The sequence below is a fragment of the Sus scrofa genome, chromosome 12, assembly GCF_054392235.1.
Source record: "Sus scrofa isolate SSC_HxYL_T2T_F1_AM1 chromosome 12, Sscrofa_HxYL_maternal_Yorkshire_Landrace_v2.0, whole genome shotgun sequence".
Lineage (NCBI taxonomy): Eukaryota > Metazoa > Chordata > Mammalia > Artiodactyla > Suidae > Sus > Sus scrofa.
In genome coordinates, this window is record NC_139394.1 from 57349511 (window position 1) to 57365431 (window position 15921).

Consider the following 15921-nt stretch of genomic DNA (forward strand, 5'->3'; position numbering starts at 1 on the left):
GTGGTTAGCCCACCCACCAGATTTCACCCCAATTTCTTTCTCAAACTGTATCTTATTTAAAAGTCCACCCATGAGTCAGTATCCCATTACTACTGCGTTTTATCTGTTTGTTTGTTTATTGACGCATCCACAGGCATAGGGAAGTTCCCAGGCTAGGGGTCCCACCCATGCCTCCACAGCAACCCAAAACGCTGCAGAGACAACCCAGGATCCTTAATCCGCTGCAGCCACGGGGAACTCCTCTAGTGCCACTTTTAAAAGGTGTCCATCTTCTACTTCTGGAATGTTAAATTCTTTCAGAGCACAGACCTTGCCTGTCTTGTTTACACTGTGTTTCCAGCGCACCAACAGCTCAATAATTATTTATTAAGAAAACAGGCAGGGTGCAAGGGCTCCAAACATGAGAGCCCGGAGCTCCGATGTATCTGAAGGCCATCGGACATTCCCTTTATAGGGCGCAATTAGAGACGTGGAAGAGAGCTGGTAAGAGTTTATTCCAGGGCGGGGGCGGGCCAGGTGGGTATCCAGGAGCAACAGACCAGGTCGGTGGAGTCTCACTGACGGGCGCCCTGCCGGAAAAGAGAAAGTGAGGATGCAGCCAGGGAGCAAACAGGCTTCCTCGGCAACTCCATCCCACACCGTCCCACCTCCTTCCTGCAATCGCCACAGAAGACACCAATGCACGCATTCACCAACTGCACCCCACACAGCAAGATCTCCAGGCACGAGGCGGCCACCAGCAGCGAGAAGAGCGTCACGTTCCAATAGACCACACCAGGGGGCTCCACGCACAAGCTCCACTGGGTGCGGTTGAGCAGGTAAGAGCCTCTGCGGGCGGGGCAGGATCACGTGAGAAACGGAGGCCACGTGCCGCCCCCCGCCCCGCCCCGCCCCTCGCCCCGCCCCGCCCCTCCCGCCCGCGGCTTCCCGCTCCGCGCACGCGCAGAGAGGCATATGCCAAGGGATCGTTTGGCCCACGTGGAGGAAGCTGTGTTGAAGCCGAATCCTGCCGAAGTTTCCCGGTCCAGGTGGGAAAGGCAGGGGGGCAGAGGCAGAGAATGCGGCGAGTGAGCGAATGCAGGCTAAGCCTTACGCGGTCTCTTCGAAGTGGTAACCCCAAGAGCCGTTCATAAAGCATTTGGGTCCAGTTCGGAGCCCGGCTCCCGATACCGAGAGGCAGTAGATGGCACCCAGCATCCCGAACGCCGAGCAGAAGACCGAGCGCAGCATCTGGAGGCAGAATGCCAAGAGAGGTGAGTAGGGACGCCCCCTTCCCATTTCTGCACCTACCTCGCACCCCTTATTACCCAGCTCATCTCCAGTCATGTTAAAAATACATCCTCCCCCCTCCAAAAAAATACATTTCCCTTCAAACCCTGGGGCTTGGAGTCCTGCTAACCCCGAGAGCCAGGGGCCGCAGAGGTTCTTGGGGGTTGTAGTCCGCTCTGGTCAGGCCCCCTGAAGCCTAAGTTGTGTGGGTGCAAGGTAGGGGTGAGGTGGTACCTGGGACACAGGAGAGGAGCTCGTGAAGGTTTGAATTCTGCAGAGGGTCCAGCCAAGGCTTTAGGTGTGATTCTTCAAAGACCAGTTCTAAGGCCAGTGCCTTTTTTTTTTTTTTTTTTGCCTTTTAGGACCCTACCCATGGCACATGGAGGTTCCCAGGCTAGGGGTCAAATTGGAGCTACAGCCTCCGGCCTACACCACAGCCACAGCAATGGCAGATCTGAGCTTTGTCTGCAACCTACACCACAGCTCATGGCAACACCAGATCCTTAACCCACTGAGCAAGGCCAGGGATTGAACCCGCAACCTCACGGTTCCTAGTCAGATTTGTTTCCACTGGGCCATGACAGGAACTCTGTGCCATCCTAATTTGGATCTTACCCTGCAGCGATTTCCACAGCAGCCTGCACCACAACAGCCTTTGCCGCCTGCTCGAACAGCGGCGATTCCCGGACACAGTACCTGTGGGAGGAGAGTCAATGTCATAGTGAGTCCCCCAGGCCCCCAACTTGCATCAGGGCTTCCCTTCTCCTCGAATCTGCCTGTGATGCCTCCAGCCCTTTGGACTAGAGGAAGACCTTATCTCTGCTTCTCCTGGAGCTCTGTGGGGCTCTGCCTGAAATGTATCTTTGTGTGCCTCCTTATCTCTGTCTAGATCGTAGCCTCCAGGAGAGTAGGGCCTAATATCATTATATCCCCCAGAAATCGTATAGCAGGTGCCTGACTGAATAAGAGTTAGGAGGCTCACTTCACCCTCCATGAAATGATTCATCTCTCTGGATCTCAGTTTTGTCTTCTGTAAAATGGGCCTCCATACTTCTCAGGGCTGTTCTCTGGATATGCTGAAGTGACAGGTTGACTTGATATCAAGACTGGCTCAGAGTAAATGGTCAAAAACTATAAAGTCCCTTGGGAGCAGGAGAGAAGAGAGGTGTTGGAGTGTCTGGCGAAGTAAGATCATGGTGCAAGGTGGAGGAGCTTGTTTGTGAAGAGTCTGATGGGGAGAGTAGGAAACCCCAAGAATACAATCCCGGTCCTCTCCCTGTGGCCTTGCGCACAGAGCCCATCCCCCTCCTAGGGCATCAGCTGTTCCCTGTAATAGTCGCCTCCTTAATTGATGCCCTGGAATTAAAATCTCATTGCCTGAAGGGTATGTTCTTTGGAATGTCTTGGTTTTATCTCACGTTCAGCCAGCCTCCTACTGACATCACAATTTATTCCCCCCAATTCATCTCCCTTTGATCCTCTTGTCTCCATCAGTGGAAATATCCTCCAGGTCACCCATGCCTGAACTTGAATTTTCCACTCCCAGCCAGACCTCAAGTCCTCGTGACTTTTCCTTCAGTGGCTCTTGAATCTGCCAGTCCTTTCTTCTTCCCACAGTCAAGCCCCAGTCACCTCCCACGAGAAGGATCTGCTCAACCTCCCTCTAGTTTTCCGTATCTCTTGCACTGTGCCAGCTCCATCCTACATTGCTACCACCAGATTAAATTTAGCTTTCACCCGATTCTTTCCCTGATCCAGTCCTTTAGGGGCTTCTCAACGAGTAGCCCACCAAGACTGAACTCTAGGAAGAGTTCGAGGCTCCTCACTTTGGCTCTAGCCTTAACTTGCACCAGACCAGGCTCTTTGTCTCTCTCCCACCTCTGGAATTCCATAGCTGTCTGGGGCTTTGCCTCCCTGTCTGCCTTGTCTGGCTCACCCCAACAAGGCAGCGATTTAGTCTTCTCCGAGGGAGGGGCTGAGAGTTTGCGTTCTGTTTTATCTCCCTCAGCAAACTACAGAAACACCTGCAGAAATGAATGAACTTTCCATCAGACCCTCCTCCCTCTTCCATGTCTCAGGGCAGGTCTAGGGCCAGTGCTGGCCCCATTGCCTTGCCTCTCTGCTTGCATCACTTACTCAGAAGCGCCAGGATTCAGAGACACATGGAATTTGGATTTACCAATTTTGAATGGCCGATGTGCCATATTTACTTTGCTAGCCAAAATGTTGGTTTCCTTTTGTTGTTTGAGCTCCTCTGTCTTGCTCTCTGCTGTCTCCCCACTTCACGGAAAAGAGAAGGGTAATTATAAAACAGGAGGAGTTCCTGTTGTGGCTTATTGGTAGCCAACCCAACTAGTATCCATGAGGACTTGGGTTCAAGCCCTGGCCCCACTCAGTGGGTTTAGGATCTGGCGTTGCCGTGAGCTGTGATATAGGTTGTAGATGCAGCTCAGATCCTGCATCCCTGTGGCTGTGGTGTAGGCCGGCAGCTGCAGCTCCGATATGACCCCTAGCCTGGGAACTTCCATATGCCAAGGGTGCGGCCCTTAAAAAAAATGAAATAAAACAAAAACCAGGAGGAAACACTGAGTTTACAGCTTGAATCTCTTTACTTTTCTCCATATCCCTGGCTACTGGCCTCATCCACGCCACTGTCATCTCCCCTGGACAACCGCAGGAATCTCAGTTGTGTCCTTCTGCACCACTGCTGATGTCCTCCTGTGCACACTGCATCTGCACCCAGCAGCCAGAGAATCCTCTTTATTTTATTTTATTTTTTTCATTTTTTAGGGCCACATCTGCAGCATGTGGAAGTTCCCAGGCTAGGGGTTGAATCACAGCTACAGCTGCTGGCCTACACCACAGCCACAGCGATGCCAGATCTGCCAGATCCGCCAGATCCGAGCTGTGTCTGCAACCTACACCCCAGCTCACAGCAATGCCGGATCCTTAACTCACTGAGCGAGTCCAGGAATCGAACCTGCGTCCTCATGGATACAGGTTGGGTTTGTTACTGCTGACCCAAGGTGGGAACTCTCATTGGGATCTTCTTAGACCCAACGGGATGTGGAGCAACTAGAACTCTCATACTTGGCTGATGGGAACATGATTGGTCTATGCACTTCAGACACCTCTGCTAATATCTGTTAATGCCAAACATTTACATACTTTAAGAATCAGCAGTTTTACTCCTAGGTATACATCCAAAAGAAATGCAAACATACGTTCCCCTAACGACATTTGCAGGAACGTTTATAGAACATTATCTGGACAAAACCCAACAGATGTCCAACAGTAATAGGATGTTCAAATAAATTGTGGTGCTAGTCACACAGTGGGATGCATAAGAAATAACAAACTAGGAGTTTCCATCGTGGCCCAGCGGAAACAAATCTGACCAGCATCCGTGAGGACACAGGTTTGATCCCTGGCCTTTGCTCAGTGGGTTAAGGATCCTGTGTTGCTGTGAGCTGTGGCAAAGGTTGAAGATTCAGCTTGGGTTTGACATTGCTGTGGCTCTGGTGTAGGCCGGCAGCTACAGCTCCGATGAGACCCCTGGCCTGGGAACCTCCATATGCCTTGAGTGTGGCCCTAAAAAAAAGAAAAAAAGACAAAAAAAAAAAAAAAAAAAGAAAAACTACAACAACATGTAATACTGTGTATGAACCTTACAAACATTACATTGAGCTCAAGAAGCCAGAGCAAAAGTGCTCACTCTGTATGATTCCATTTATATAAAGTGCTAAAGAGGCAAACCTAACCTAGGGGTGGAAGTCAGGGGTCCTTGTCGGTGTGGGGTAGGGCCTGGTGGGAGGCATGTCTGGAATTCTAGTAAGGCCCTGTACCTTGATCTGCATGCCCAGCACCCGGGTGTGTTCCCTTTGTAAAAATTTACTGAGCTGTGTATTAAGAATCTGGGCACTTGTTTGAATGACTCAAATAAAAAGCTCCCAGAAAAGTTGAAAAATTTCCAAAAAAAGGTAAAAAGTCCTTCAAGGGTTGTCTGTGGACTTAGAATAAAGTTCGAATTCCTCACGGTGCCTTTCAAGGGTGTACATGCTCTGGCTCTGCCCGCCTCAGATCTCACCTCATCAAACCCCAGCCGCACTGGCCGCCGGTCCTGTCCTCCGACGCGAGGGCCTCTTCCTGCCCGAGGCTTTGTACTTGCCTGTCTGCAATGCTGATTCTTTCTTTCCGTCTTTTGGGTCTCAGTTCAGAAATCAAGGCCTTCCTTGAAAATGCCTCCCACCTGCCCGAGGAGCTTTTTATGACGGCATCCTGGCTCTGTTTCCTTGATGGTTTCTACTTTTATCTGAAATCATCTCGCTCCTTTATCTACCTTGTTCCCTATTAATCGAGGGCCTGTTACGTGCAAGGCACTGGCCTAGGCGCCTGGCACAGAGCAGCCAACGAAGCAGGCAGCGCTTCGTCTTGTGGGGCTTGTATTTTCGCTCTCTTGATGCTGCGTGCCCGCCTGGCAGAAGCACCAGCTTCAGGGAGAGTAGGGGCCTGGCCTGTGTCCTTGCACACTTGAGAAAGCCTCCTCCAGAGTGGCTTGGGGCGTGGAGGGGAGGAGGGCCGCTGGGGACGAGCATGTGGGGGGGCCGTGACTCCTGGGGGTCCTCCCAGGAGCAGGCTGGTGAGATGGTGGTGGTGGTTCAGGCTGGAGAAGGGGTCCGATGTGACCCCACGTGAGGGCGCGGGTCTGGGAGGAGTGTGCCGTCTCAGAGAGTTGAGATGGGAGCTACAGAGTGGGGTCCAACAGCCATAAATCCATGCAGGAGGGGGACTGGGGGAAAAGACCCGGACGGGGGTGGGGGTGCTGCGTAAGGAGAAGAGGAAGCCCCACGTAGCTGACCGTGTGTGGCCTGCAGAAGGGGAGGCACCCCTTGAATTTCATGTCATTCTGAGAAGTGGGGACTGTGCTGGAGACAGCTTTTGTCTTCATGCCAGGGAGATGTTAAACTCACTCGGCCTTCCAGAAAATTCCCCTAAATGGGGAGGGGAGTAGGGAATGGGGGTGAGCACATTCAGGAAATCTGCATCTCCCCTTCCCCCGCTTCTCCTGACAGGTCCTGGTCTCCAGGAAACCATGGGGGCCCCTTCTCCACTCTACAGACCCAGGTCCCGAGTTTATCCGTAGCGCCTGGCGCAGAGTGGCCATCCAGAAATGTGGGCTGAGGGTGAAGGGACATGGAGGTGGGGGAGGTGACACTGAGCTGACAGGTAGAATGACTGCTCCGAGACCTCGCTGCCTGGCTCCAGGTACTGTCACTGCGCACACATACCCCCAAGCGCATTATTATCTTGCCCTGATAACCTCCCACACAGCCAGCTGCTCCTTCTGCCTCAGCCCTTGCAGGGAGGTGTCCCCAGTACCTGCTCCGCAGTGAGGACGGGGAAGGGACAGGTAGGACGTACCCCCTGCCCAGGAGGGAGAACTGTTCAGAGCCGTGAGGCTCCTTCTTTCTGGTTCCCGCAGACATTCAGCTCAGGACTCTCAGGCCCTTCTAGAACTTCCCTTATTAAGTGCTCAGCATTTGGGGGCAGACTAGGCAGCCTCCAGGCCCCCACCAAGCCCCTGCCTCCATTTCCCGGCAGCCCAACTTCTCCCTCTCCTGCTCCCTCCTGTTCAGAACCCTGGAGAGCGGCCCACAGCCCCCCAGGCTTCTCACCATCAGACCCCCGCCGATGAAGCCAGCCATGAGCCAGACTTGCAAGCTGAGGTGGTCCTTGGTCCAGGTGGTCTTCGCGTTGGGCACCAGCAGGAGGGCGTTGGCCACGATGCAGACCAGGGAGAGGGGGATGAGGGAGAGCCCCACAAAGCGGGCACACTTTCCCGTGCACATGGCAAGGTGCCTGCGAAGGACAGGCAGCGAGTGAAAGTGAGCCTCAGGTTCCCAGGTCCAGAGGGAAAAAACAAGCCTGGAGCAAAGGTCGCGAGGAGGTGTGGCGGGCCTGGCAGTAGCTGATGATAAGGGACGGAGAGGTGGGGTTGCTGCAGAGACACAAGCCCAGGGGAGGACCTGCAGGGGCAGGGGAGGACCTGGGGGAGCTTGACACACAGAGGAAGTTAGTTGCCTGGGTCAGCCTCTTCCTCATTTTCTGCACATACCTCTCCACTGGCCCTCTGTCGGCTCCCTACCTGCTTTGAGACTTAGCTAAGCCCCTTCACTGTCTTTAAGTCTCAGTTGCCTCATCTGTGTGAAGCGTATAAGTGATGCTACTTGGCTCTTGGGCTGGTGTTGAGGGTTCAATCAGTCAAGGTGAAAAGCATTTTTTTTTCTTTTTTATACTCTAATTAAAAAATTTATTTTTTATCATATGTGTAGTTGTATAATGATCATAACAATCCAGTTTCACAGGATTTCCATCCCACAACCCAAGCACATCCCCCCACCCCCCAAACTGTCTCCTCCGGAGACCGTAAGTTTTTCAATGTCTGTGAATCAGCATCTGTTCTGCAAAGAAGTTCAGTCTGTCCTTTTTTCAGATTCCACATGTCAGTGAAAGCATTTGATGTTGGTGTCTCATTGTATGGCTGACTTCACTGAGCATGATAGTTTCTAGGTCCATCCATGTTGCAAAAAATGCTGGTATTTGGAGTTCCTGTCGTGGCGCAGTGGTTAACGAATCCGACTAGGAGCCATGAGGTTGCGGGTTCGGTCCCTGCCCTTGCTCAGTGGGTTAACGATCCGGCGTTGCCGTGAGCTGTGGTGTAGGTCGCAGACGCGGCTCGGATCCCGCGTTGCTGTGGCTCTGGCGTAGGCCAGTGGCTACAGCTCCGATTGGACCCCTAGCCTGGGAACCTCCATATGCCGCGGAAGCGGCCCAAAGAAATAGCGAAAAGACAAAAAAAATAAAAAAATAAAAAATAAAAAATAAAATGCTGGTATTTTGTTCCTTTTGATGGCTGAGTAATATTCCATTGTGTATATGTACCACATCTTCTTGATCCACTCCTCTGTCGTTGGACATTTAGGTTGTTTCCATGTCTTGGCTATTGCAAAATAGTGCTGCAATGAACACTGGAGTACATGTGTCTTTGTGAGTCGTGGTTTTCCCTGGGTAGATGCCCACGAGTGGGATTGCTGGATCAAATGGTAGTTCTATGTTTAGTTTTCTGAGGAATCTCCATACTGCTTTCCACAGTGGTTGCACCAGTTTACAATCCCACCAACAGTGTACTAGGGTTCCTTTTCCTCCACACCCTCTCCAGCACTTACTGTTTGTAGACTTTTGGATGATGGCCATTCTGGCTGGTGTAAGGTGGTACCTCATCGTGGTTTTGATTTGCATCTCTCTAAGAATGAGTGATGTTGAACATCTTCTCATGTATTTTTTGGCCATCTGTATGTCTTCTTTGGAGAACTGTCTGTTTAGATCTTCTGCCCATTTTTCGAGGGGGTTTTGATTTTTGGTATGGAGCTGCAGAAGGTGTTTATAAATTTTGGAGATGAATCCCTTGTCAGTCGATTCACTTGCAAAGATTTTGTCCCATTCTGTGTGTTGTCTTTTTGTGTTGTCTAGGGTTTCCTTTGCTGTGCAGAAACTTTGAAGTTTGATTAGGTCCCATTTGTTTATTTTTGTTTTTGTCGTCAATACTCTGATAGGCGGATCTGAGAAGATGTTGCTCTCGTTTATGTCAGAGGGTGTTTGGCCTATGTTTTCCTCTAGGAGTTTGATAGTGTCTGGTCTTATACCTAGGTCTTTAATCCATCTGGAGTTTATTTTTTGTGTATGGTGTTGGGGAGTGTTCTACTTGCATTCTTTTCCATGTGGCTGTCCAGTTTTCCCAGCACCACTTATTGAACAAGCCGTCCTTTCTGCATTGCATATTCTTGCCTCCTTTGTCACAGATTAGTTGGCTGTAGGTGCGTGGGTTTAATTCTGGGCTTTCTATCCTGTTCCACTGATCTATATGTCTGTCTTTGTGTCAGTACCATACTGTTTTGATGATTGTTGCTTTGTAGTATAGTCTGAAGTCCGGGAGCCTGATTCCTTCAGCTCCATTTTTTCTTTTTCAGGATGTTTTTGGCTATTATGGGTCTTTTGTGCTTCCAAACAGACTTTAAAATATTTTGTTCCAGTTCTGTGAAAAATGTCCTTGGTAATTTGATAGGGATTGCATTGAATCTGTATATTGCCTTAGGTAGTATAGTCATTTTGATAATATTAACTCTTCCAGTCCACAAGCATGGTATATCTTTCCATCTACTTGTATCATCTTTGATTTCTTTCATCAATCAGTCAAGGTAAAAAGTGGTTTTTTTTTTTTTTTTTCCTTTTCTTTTTTTTTCTTTTTGCCTTTTCTAGGGCTGCTCTCATGGCACATGGAGGTTCCCAGGCTAGGGGTCAAATCGGACCTGTAGCTGCCAGCCTACTCCAGAGCCACAGCAACTTGGGATCCGAGCTGCATCTGCGACCTACACCACAGCTCACAGCAACGCCAAATCCTTAACCCACTGAGTGAGGCCAGGGATCGAACCTGCAACCTCATGGTTCCTAGTCGGAATCGTTAACCACTGAGCCATGACGGGAACTCCTGAAAAAGCGTTTGTAACCAAGGATGCACCAAGCCAATGTACAGTGGCCTCATTGTTTCTATTAGTACCACAGAGTGGGTTCCTCCTAGAAGGAAACTATGAAGATGGTGGGGGACGCTCGTCCTTTGGCTTCTTCTTGTCAAGGTCTGTTTATTGAACCTTCCTCCTGTTAAGGCCACCACCTGTCTCTCCGGATGGGCTCTCGACTGAGGTCTGATTGATTAAAGCGCCCATCTCCCAGCCTTCATGTTTGATTCAGTGATGGCCACTTGATCCAAGCCATTCTCATGAGAACCCATTTCTGGTTTTGTTGTTGGCAATCTAAGGTCAGAGAAGTTGTGTTTTTGCTGTGGTGCTTGCAGTGGCTGGAGGCACATTGTTGCCTGCCTACTGAAGAGTGAAGTCAGTCTAGAAGAAAGAACAATCAAGAGATGGAGAGAGGAGTTCCTGCTATAGTGCAGTGGGTTAAGGATCTGGTATTGTCTCTACAGTGACATGGGTTCAATCCCTGGCCTGGTGCAGTGTGTGAAGGATCCGGTGTTGCTACAGCTGTAGTTTGGATTTGACCCCTAGCCTGGGAACCTCCATATGCTACGGCAGTGGCCCAAGAAATGGCAAAAAGACAAAAAAAAAAAAAAAAAAAAAAAAAAAAGGCACATTTTAAATCCTGGTAGTGGGTGCTTGTAAGTGTTGCAGAAATATTCTTGAACTTGTCACCCTGCCTCTTTCTTTTTTTATTTTTTTGCTTTTTAGGGCTGCACCCACGGCATATAGAAGTTCCCAGGCTAGGGGTTGAATTGGAGCTGCAGCTGCCGGCCTGCACCACAGCCACAGCAACACAGGATCCAAGCCGTGTCTGCGACCTACACAACAGCTCATGGTAACACCGGATCCTTAACCCACTGAGTGGGGCCAGGGATTGAACCCACAACCTCATGCTTCCTGGTCCGATTCGGTTCCGCTATGCAGCAATGGGAACTCCATCACCCTGCCTCTTTCTGAGATGCCTCAGACTGCCTGTCATCCCAACAGCCTCCTGTGAGGAGTTTTGTATAGAAGGTTCGCCATGCTTAGCCTTATTTCTTATGGCTATCTGACCAGGTGATCCTAGGATAAACATGGAACTGTTCACTCCCGTTACTCAACCCTCCGTCTCATTTCGTAGTCCCTCCTCCTAGAGGTAGATCGTACCTGCCAGCATACGGACACACTGGAATATGAGCTGAGTGGACAATATCCCAGTTCTGGACCTCGGTCTTAAGAGACACTGCGTGCTGCCACTTGACCTCTTGTGCCACATCATTGCCGTGGAAGAACATGCCCCAGTTAGCCCACGGGTGAAAGAAGGGGGAAGATACAAGGAAGAAGCCCCGAGGTCTTTCCTTGGGGCGGCGTGAGAGCAGAGTAGCACCTGTGGTGGCCGGAGTCATGGCGGGACAGGCATTTAGAAAGTGTCGTCCTCTCTTTGACCGAATATTAGGTGAAAGAAGGGCAGCTGAAACGGTAACCAAAGGAAGCATTGTGCTTCCAGAAAAATCTCAAGGAAAAGTCTTGCAAGCGACATAGTAGCTGTTGGATCAGGCTCTAAAGGAAAGGGTGGAGGGATTCAGCCAGTCGGTGTGAAAGTCGGAGATAAAGGTCTTCTGCCAGATTTTGGAGGCACCAAGGTAGTTCTGGATGACAAGGATTATTTCTTATTTAGAGATGGTGGCATTCTTGGAAAATAGGCAGACTGAAATAAGTCACTGTCGAAATGGCGTCACATGAAGCTGCCCCTTTCCACTGAAGTTCTGAGATCTTTTCATCCTATAAATAATTTCCATGTCTGTCTTTTATAATAAGCTAATGCTATCCAAACTGATGACATCCAGTGTTTCCAAAATTTAGTTTCACTGTACTGATATAGACATTTCCAACTAAAAATATATAAATGAAAAAAAAAAAAAAAAACCAGAAACAAAAAACAAGGAAGAGGCCTTGATCAGATCCCAGCCTACATCCACTGACCTCCAACCAAGCCATACATGTAGGAACGAAATACATGCTTACATGTGTAGGCCACTAAGAGTTCGTGGGATTTTTTTTTTTTTGTTCCACAGCAATAGCTGACTGACACAGACTCCATTATCCAGGTCACAGATGATTGATCCGAGAATGAATACCTGACCCAAAAGGAAGCCAGAGACCTGTGGGTGAGAACTCTGCCCAAGAGAGGTATGTGCCCTCACTGAATGAGGGCTGATCAATGAGCTGGATCCGCATCCTTGGGAAAGTTGACGGCAAGACAACCCAAGAGAGTCATTCGAGGGGAGGGTGGCCCAGAACAGGGAGAAGTATGAAATCTGGGAGTGAGCAAAAGCCACGAGGCAACTGCATCAGTAAATAAACAGAAGCCATAGGAAGAGAATTGTGCAGAGAACATTCAGAAACAGTGCAATACAATAGCCAGGACATGGAAACAACCTAAATGTCCATCGACAGAGGAGTGGATACGGAAGATGTGGTACAGACACACAATGGAATATTACTCAGCCATTAAAAGGAAAGACATAATGGCATTTGCAGCAACATGGATGGGACCTAGAAATTATCATGCTGAGTGAAGTCAGTCGGACAATGAGACACCAACCTCATATGCTATCCCTTACATGTGGAATCTAAAAAAAGGACACAATGAACTCCTTTGCAGAACAGATACTGACTCACAGACTTTGAAAAACTTATGGCTTCCAAGTGAGATAGGTTGGAGGGGTGGGGGGATGTGCTGGGAATTCGGGATGGACATGCTATAAAATTGGGTTGTGATGATCCTTGTACAGCTATAAATGTGATAAAATTCATTGAGAAAACAACAACAACAACAAACCAGTGCAGGAGGAAGAAGCACAAGGGCTGGGGAGTAGAAGAGGAGAACTTAGGTCCGTGGTGAGGCGGACGACAGAGGGTTCTGCTGAGTCACTGGAAGTGCTGTGGAGACGCTGATGCAGCTGTCACGCCCGCTAGCGGGCCTCGTCAGTGCAGGCCTGGGGACGGGATTCGGCTGTCATCCCTGGGGACAGGGAGTGGAGCCATGAGCTGCACGTCTGTCTACAAGTTCATCAGCCCTGAGTCTGAGAGATTCTAAAAAGCTGCATCAAAACAAGGGAAAGGGCTCATCGTCTTGGAGACTGACAGAAAGACACAGAACCCTTGAGAAATATTTACTCTGGGGTTTGGAAGGAATTTTTAGGAAGGGTTTCACTAGAAGTAGGAGCAGAGTGATGTTCCCTTGTGGCACAATGGAAGAAGGATTCAGTGTCACTGTGTCGGTGTGGGTCACTGCTGTGGTGTGGATTCAGTCCCTGGCTCAGGAACTTCCACCACAGGCGAGGCAAAAAAAAAAAAAAAAAAAAAAAAAAAAAAAAGGTAGGAGCAGAGTGCTTTAAGAAACAAAAAGCTGAGATGAAAAGGCACCGAGGTGTGTTGGGGGAGAAAGAATTGCCTGGAAACTCACAATGCACCCAGAGGGAGTTCCCTTTGTGGCTCAGCAGGTGAAGAACTTGATTAGTATTCACGAGGATTTGGGTTCGATTCCTGGCCTCGCTCAGTAAGTTAAGGATCCAGTGTTTCCATGAGCTGTGGTGTAGGTCTCAGACCCGACTCAGATCCCGCATGGCTGTGGCTGTGGTGTAGGTGGGCAGCTGCAGCTCTGAGTTAGCACCTAGCCCAGGAACTTCCATACGCAACAGCTTCGGCCCTAAAAGCAAAAACAAAAACAAAAACAAAATGCACACAGAGAACTAAAGTCCACTTTAGAAGCACTAGAGGGCAGGACCGAAAGTGGGACAAAGTGGGTGAGGGATACAGAAGACAAACTTGAACAAAATGGGTAAAAGATTAGGAAAAGGAACCCGCAATGAAAACAGCTGATGGGGAAACAGAAAGAAAACCAGCTGCTCCTGAAAACAAGAACAGGGCTGGTGGGACTGACGCCGCAGGAGACAAATCTGTGCTGGGAGCGAGCTTCCCGGGTGTCGATCAGATTGAGTAAGCAGGCTGGGGGGCCTAGGTGTCCCAGGTGAGGTGGTAAAAGTGAGCTGAATTTAAAGATACATCTCAGAGTTCCCGTCGTGGTGCAGTGGTTGAGGAATCCGACTAGGAACCATGAGGTTGCGGGTTCGATCCCTGCCCTTGCTCAGTGGGTTAAGGATCCGGTGTTGCCGTGGGCTGTGATGTAGATCGCAGATGTGGCTCCGATCCCGCGTTGCTGTGGCTGTGGTGTAGGCTGGCAGCTACAGCTCCGATTTGACCCCTAGCCTGGGAACCTCCATATGCCGAGGGAGTGGCCTTAGAAAAGGCAAAAAGACAAAAATAAATAAATAATAAGGAAAAAATAAAGGTACATCTTAGCAAAGTCAAAGGCTTCTTTTTTGTTTGTTTTTGGCCTTGCCTGCTGCACACCACCCTAGCGAGACACTTAACCCGCTGAACCACAAGGGAAGTCCTTAAAAGGCTTCTTCAAAACAAAAGTCCGTCTGACCTAGACTTCTCTGCAACACTAAAAGACCAGAAGACAAAGGAGCAATGTCTATAGTGATGACAGCAATAAAAGAAGCTATGACTCAATTACTGTACAAATATACAAGTTGCCTTTTGCGTGTGAAGAGCAACAGAATTGCATTTCTGAGAATGTTTGGGTTTGGAAATACCACTGTATCTCCTTCATCTTCTTTTTTTTTTTTTTTTTTTAATTTTAGGTATTTTAATTCAACAAGAGATGAAGTGAAATTAAAAACTCCAACATGGGGAAAACTAGGCACAACTGTAAATAATTTTTATAAATCCAGTTGGGAAACTATGTTTCAAAAAAATCCTTTTAAAGAGAAAATATATAGTGTAAGTTCTAAAAATTATTTTAACAGTCGTTTATTGCCTGTCATGACCAGAGTCCATGTTTTTATTGGTTTTGGGGGGTTTTCTTTGAATTTTTTTGGTCTTTTTAGGGCCACACCCGAGGCACTCAGAGGTTCCCAGGCAAGAGGTGGAACTGGAGCTGTAGCTGCTGGCCTACACCACAGCCACAGCAACTTGGGATCTGAGCCGCATCTGCGACCTTTACCACAGCTCATGACAATGCTGGATCCTTAACCCACTGAGCAAGGCCAAGGATCGAAGCCGTGTCCTCATGGATACTAGTCGGGTTTGTTATCACTGAGCCACGACAGGAACTCCCAGGGTCCATTTTAAGGAACTATATCAGGTCACAGAAACTCAGCTCTTCTGAAACGAAAAAGGGGTCTGGCAGTCAGAACATCCAAAGGCGGAACCAACTTTCATGCCTGATGCATGAAAGAAATAATTGATCAAAGCTGGACTTCATTGAAATTGAAAACATCTGCTTCATAAAAGACACTGTCAAGAAAATAAGACAAGTCACAGACGGAGAGAAAAATAATTGCAAAAGACCTATCTGTTGAAGGATTGTTATTCAAAACATACAAAGAATCGTGGTACCTCCAGACAATAGACTGTTCCTCAGTACTGAGAGACATGAGCTTGCCGAGCTCTCGATTAACTTCCAGCATTGTCACTGCCCCGGCATCGATGCCTGGCCTGGGAGCTTTTGCATGCCCTGGATTTGCCGCCCGCTCCCCCCGCCCCCCACCAAAAAAACCCCAGCTATATGACCTTCTGGAAAAGGCAAAACTCTGGAGACAGTAAAAAGGTCAGTGGGTTGACAGAGGTTCAGGGACAGGGAGGGGAGAGCAGGCAGAGCTCGGGGTTTTTAGGACAGTGAAGTTTTCTGCATGATTCTGTAATGATGGATTCGTGTCATTATATGTTTGTCAAAACCCATAGATGGTACAACACCAAGAGTGAACCCTGTGTAGACTGTGGACTTTGGGTAGTTAGGATACGTCAGTGTAGGCATTGTAACCAGTGTACCCCTCTGTGGGGGCCTGTCGATAGTGGGGGAGACCCCGCATGCGTGGGGCAGTGGGGACATGGGACTTCCTGTACTTTCTGTTCGCTTTTGCTGCTCTGTGACCCTAAAACAGCTCTAAAAATAAGACCTTTTTTTTTTTTTTTTTGCTTTTTAGGGCCATACCCTTGGCATATGGAGCTT

General features: G+C 49.1%; 1 protein-coding gene and 1 pseudogene across 1 annotated transcript; one reads left to right on the plus strand and one right to left on the minus strand.

Moving 5' to 3' along the window:
- Positions 1-97: 97 nt before the first annotated feature.
- TM4SF5 (transmembrane 4 L six family member 5) lies at positions 98-7156 on the minus strand. The gene is made up of 5 exons (XM_003131911.7): positions 6945-7156; positions 1885-1965; positions 1094-1230; positions 648-828; positions 98-569 (listed from the first exon to the last, which is right to left on the minus strand). The coding sequence occupies exons 1-5, from the start codon at positions 7116-7118 to the stop codon at positions 555-557; spliced, it is 588 nt and encodes a 195-aa protein (XP_003131959.3). The 5' UTR covers positions 7119-7156; the 3' UTR covers positions 98-554.
- Positions 7157-11172: 4016 nt separating this feature from the next.
- Positions 11173-11590, plus strand: LOC106505507 (10 kDa heat shock protein, mitochondrial pseudogene; annotated as a pseudogene).
- Positions 11591-15921: the final 4331 nt, after the last annotated feature.

Coding starts and splice junctions, on each gene's coding strand:
- TM4SF5 (XM_003131911.7), bottom strand. CDS start 7,118: ATGTGCACGGGAAAGTGTGCCCGCTTTGTGGGGCTCTCCCTCATCCCC. Junction 1,966..6,944: donor TCATCGGCGGGGGTCTGATG/GTGAGAAGCCTG, acceptor CTCCTCCCACAG/GTACTGTGTCCGGGAATCGC. Junction 829..1,093: donor TACCACTTCGAAGAGACCGC/GTAAGGCTTAGC, acceptor CCCCGCCCGCAG/AGGCTCTTACCTGCTCAACC.